The sequence below is a fragment of the Lepisosteus platostomus genome, chromosome 2 (genome assembly GCF_059453375.1).
Source record: "Lepisosteus platostomus isolate fLepPlt1 chromosome 2, fLepPlt1.hap1, whole genome shotgun sequence".
NCBI classification, from domain to species: domain Eukaryota; kingdom Metazoa; phylum Chordata; class Actinopteri; order Semionotiformes; family Lepisosteidae; genus Lepisosteus; species Lepisosteus platostomus.
Window position 1 is genome coordinate 53,462,640 of NC_142612.1, and position 4,008 is coordinate 53,466,647.

At 41.1% G+C, this 4,008-nt stretch overlaps 1 protein-coding gene across 1 annotated transcript; it reads left to right on the forward strand.

Moving 5' to 3' along the window:
* Positions 1 to 1,470: 1,470 nt before the first annotated feature.
* LOC148676493 (olfactory receptor 6N1-like) lies at positions 1,471 to 3,639 on the forward strand. The gene is made up of 2 exons (XM_088622627.1): positions 1,471 to 1,694; positions 3,115 to 3,639. The coding sequence occupies exons 1-2, from the start codon at positions 1,471 to 1,473 to the stop codon at positions 3,632 to 3,634; spliced, it is 744 nt and encodes a 247-aa protein (XP_088478753.1). The 3' UTR covers positions 3,635 to 3,639.
* The last annotated feature ends 369 nt before the right edge of the window (positions 3,640 to 4,008 follow it).

Consider the following 4,008-nt stretch of genomic DNA (forward strand, 5'->3'; position numbering starts at 1 on the left):
CACTGAAGCTAAGCAGGTGTGAGCCAGGTCAGTACCTGGATGGGAGACCTCGTGGGAAAACTAAGGTTGCTGCTGGAAGAGGTGTTAGTGAGGCTAGCAGGGGGCTAGCCTAATGCCCGTAGTAGAGTGTCAGGGACACTATACTGTAAACAGGTGCTGCCCTTTGGATGAGATGTAAAACTGAGGTCCTGACTCTCTGTGGACACTGGTGTCCTGGCCAAATTTCCCATTAGCCCTTACCAATCATGGCTTCATAATAATCCCCATCTATGAATTGGCTTAATTATTCAGCTCTCCTCCCTACTGATAGCTGATGTGTGGTTGGATATGATGTGTGTTCTGGTGCACTATGATTGCTGTCGCATCACCAGGTGATGCCCATAAAAGCAGCTGAGATTCTAGGAAGAGTACAACACCAGCAGTCGTGTCCTGTGCTGGAAGAGCACAATGAAAAGATCCAGGCTCCAGGTATGTGACTTTGTACTTACTGACTCTGATTCCTTCCTCCAGTTTGTCTGTCTTGCTTCTTCAAAAGAGAGAATGCTGACTTTTATAAGATTCTTTAAAAACTCACATTTTTATATATGGAATTATCCTTTACTATTATTTTTATTAAGTTTATATTGAATATAGTTTAGTATTTCTAAAACAGTCTTTAAAGATCAATGTTATATACAGCATTTAAAGATATTCTATATAAACTTTAGTGATTTATTGCTCCACAGCGATGTGTGCAGGGGACAGTTCATTGGCTCATCTGAGCCTCAGGCACAGTCAAATCTGAAACATCAGTACTTGCTGATACAGTATGATCCGTAACAAGCAATTTACAGTAAAAATTGTCAGTTCCTTCCTACTGTATTTAAACTATGCATCTTTTTCAGATTTGTGTGAACAGCAAACTAAAGCAATTATATTTTTTTATCCCAGTATTCCCCTAATTTGTGTGAACACTTAACTAGAGAACTTCTGTCTGTTGTATACACATTTAATAATATACAGTACTTGACTAGTGATTCTAGATATATTTTCAAATTATTATCCTCCCTATAAACTGTAGTTATTGCTTTCATAAAAGCCACCTGCCTCATAAGTACTTTTTAAAATAAAAAATCAATGTTACTTTTTCTGTTTCAGACGGAATACAGTTATGTGGATTTTTAACACTAATATTAAGTCAACAGCTGCAGAAAAAATCCAAAGCTCAGAGACATACTAAACTAGTTGCTGAGTTCTATCAAGAAATAAGATTAATTAGAAATATGATTAGATTATTAGAAATTAATTTGAAAAATCAGATAAGAAGATTAGAATAAGAAATAATCTTAATAGGAACCAAACTTTAATTATCTTAGTAGGGTCCCATCTGATAAAAAATTAACTCTGAAATAACAGAAACCCTAAATGAAAATACATATCTATTGTTACTCTGTCCAGACTCTTCTGTCGAAGTCTCTGAGCTTCTGAGTTATGTACAGTTCCAATGTCACCCTGCACTCTGAGCTCATCATCGTGGGAATGCCAGGCCTGCAGCAGCACTACACTGCACTCTTCATCGTCTTCCTCATCCTCTTCCTGATCACCAACCTAGGCAATCTACTCATCCTGGTGTTAGTAGCCATGGACCACCGGCTCCACACACCCATGTACTTCTTCCTGTGGAACCTGGCTGTCTTAGATATACTGATGACGACGTCTATCATACCCAAGATGCTTGCAGTTGTAGTGTGCTCTCTGAAGGCACCAGTTCTGTGGGGTTTGGGCATTTACGGTGACAATTATTAATTGTAGCCGTAAATCACAAAATGATTCTTTTAATGGCCTTAGAATCCAACCATGTGATATAACTCAAACAACGCACACACACACGGGTACTAATACACGAGGATACATTTATTAATACATAAAATATGCATATAAACCTAACAGATCTTATCGAGAGGGTTATCAGAATACAAAAGGTATATATTCAGTCAGTTACGAAGTGTTACACATATCAAGAGGACATACGTTCAGTATTTCATTCATTTAGACCGTTTCGTAAATGAACTTGGTTATAACTTCTACATTAGATACTCAAAACAAGTACATAACTCTTAGGAATTAAATTGATATCAACTGGTTGGGATAACAATTGAATTCTCGAGCTGTAATGCGTTGAAGTCGAATACTCATCCAATCTCTGGTGATTCAGATCTCCTGCGGGCTTTCTGGCTCCATGCCAGGCTGTGCTGTGATGGTGCGCTGCTGATGCTCACTGACCGGCTAGTTAGTGTTGGCTTTAACTAGCAAAGTTGTGCTCAGGAGAAAAGATAACTGTGGGTCCCAGCAAGTCAGGAAGAAGACCGGTTCGTTCCTGGTGAAGCGCTAGTTCTGAATAGTGATTCAGATGTCCACAGTTCCGACCTGTTCACGAGGCTTGCTGCTGATGCTAACCTCGGGTGGATCCTCTGGTTACTCTCTGGCAACCTCCGGTCTAAACTCTTAGAACAGAGGAAAGTTCTGGCACTCGGACACACTGGCCGTTCCGTGGTTGTCCGGGCTGAGTCTCAGGATGGTCAGGAGGCGCTGCGAGAATGTCCTGCCCTTGGGAACCTTCTGCTCCTGGGCCGTCCTGACCTGGAATTCTCCTTTGAATTCCCTTTAGAATTGTCTACAATAGTCCGCAGAATTCTCCTGGAGCTCTGTGTTGGCGGTTTTTACCTGGAGGAACTTCAGCTCGTTCATTGGCTGAAAGTTCCATGGGCATCAGAATCCCACGTGGGTTACTCGGCCCTACCAGTCCCTGATTGGTTGATCAAGGTGAGATATGAGTCACTTACTCCTGACACTTAGGAATGCAGTCCAGATGTCCATCTGGCACTCCCTAGACAGATAGGCACCAATGGATGACCATTGATCATGATAGCCAGGCTTAGCTAAGTGCATCCCCCTTTGGGAGCTGTCCCTTATCAAAAGAAAACATCTTTAAATCAGCCTGCATGAATAGCTTCTCTGTGGCTGCACCACAGAGATGAACAGAGAGATGGGGCCTCATTCGGAAAAGCACCGCAACACTTAATTCTGTCTTATTAACAAGCATCGCCTCTACACAGGGTTTTTATAACATGACAGAACCATCTCTTTTGCGGGCCGTTTTTTGCAGATGTACTTTATAATCTCACTTGGTGCTACTGAAACATACCTTATTGCAGTCATGGCTTATGACAGATATGTTGCTGTAGTGAAACCACTGCATTACAACACCATCATGATCCCCAGGGTCTGTATTACAATAATGTCCTCAGTCTGGCTGCTGGGCTTCCTTGGACCTGTTTTGTCAATAATACTGGCAAGCACTATGCCATACTGTGGCTCTAATTATGTCCTCCACTGTTTCTGTGATTACCCCACTATTATGTCTTTAGCATGTGGTGAGATTTCAGTACAAGTGAATTTTTCCATGTTTCTTGTCCTGATTTCTATCTATGTGCCTTTCATGTTCATCCTGTGGTCTTACTACAGAATTGTGTGGTCAGTGATAAAAATGAAAACTTTGGAGAGCCGTAAGAAAGCCTTCTCAAGGTGCTCTTCACACATGACTGTGGTCTTCCTGTACTATTTGTCCACTGCCATGGTGTATATTGGACTGTGAATGGAAAATATCCCTCCTGAAGGACGCATCTTCATTGGAGCGCTGAGTTTCCTCTTTACCTCTTTAGTCACCCCCATGATTTACAGCTTAATGAATAAACAAGGCAGCAGCTCAGCGATACTTCAGGCTCCAAACTCTTTTTCCTCACAGAGGAAATTTTGTCAGCACCACTAAATGAGCCTCCTTTTCACAAATATCAATTCCCAATCTGCTTAAGGGGTTCAGTTAACACTTCTGTACAATTCTTGGCTGGCACAGTGTTTTTTTCTGACCTGAGTAGTCAAATAAACCATTTTTTTCATATTTACACATACTGCATATACTTTGGATTGGTAAGGGAACTGTAATTCTTATTTCAGTTTTTTACCCAAAAT

Coding starts and splice junctions, on each gene's coding strand:
- LOC148676493 (XM_088622627.1), top strand. CDS start 1,471: ATGTACAGTTCCAATGTCACCCTGCACTCTGAGCTCATCATCGTGGGA. Junction 1,695..3,114: donor TTAGATATACTGATGACGAC/GTCTATCATACC, acceptor ATAACATGACAG/AACCATCTCTTTTGCGGGCC.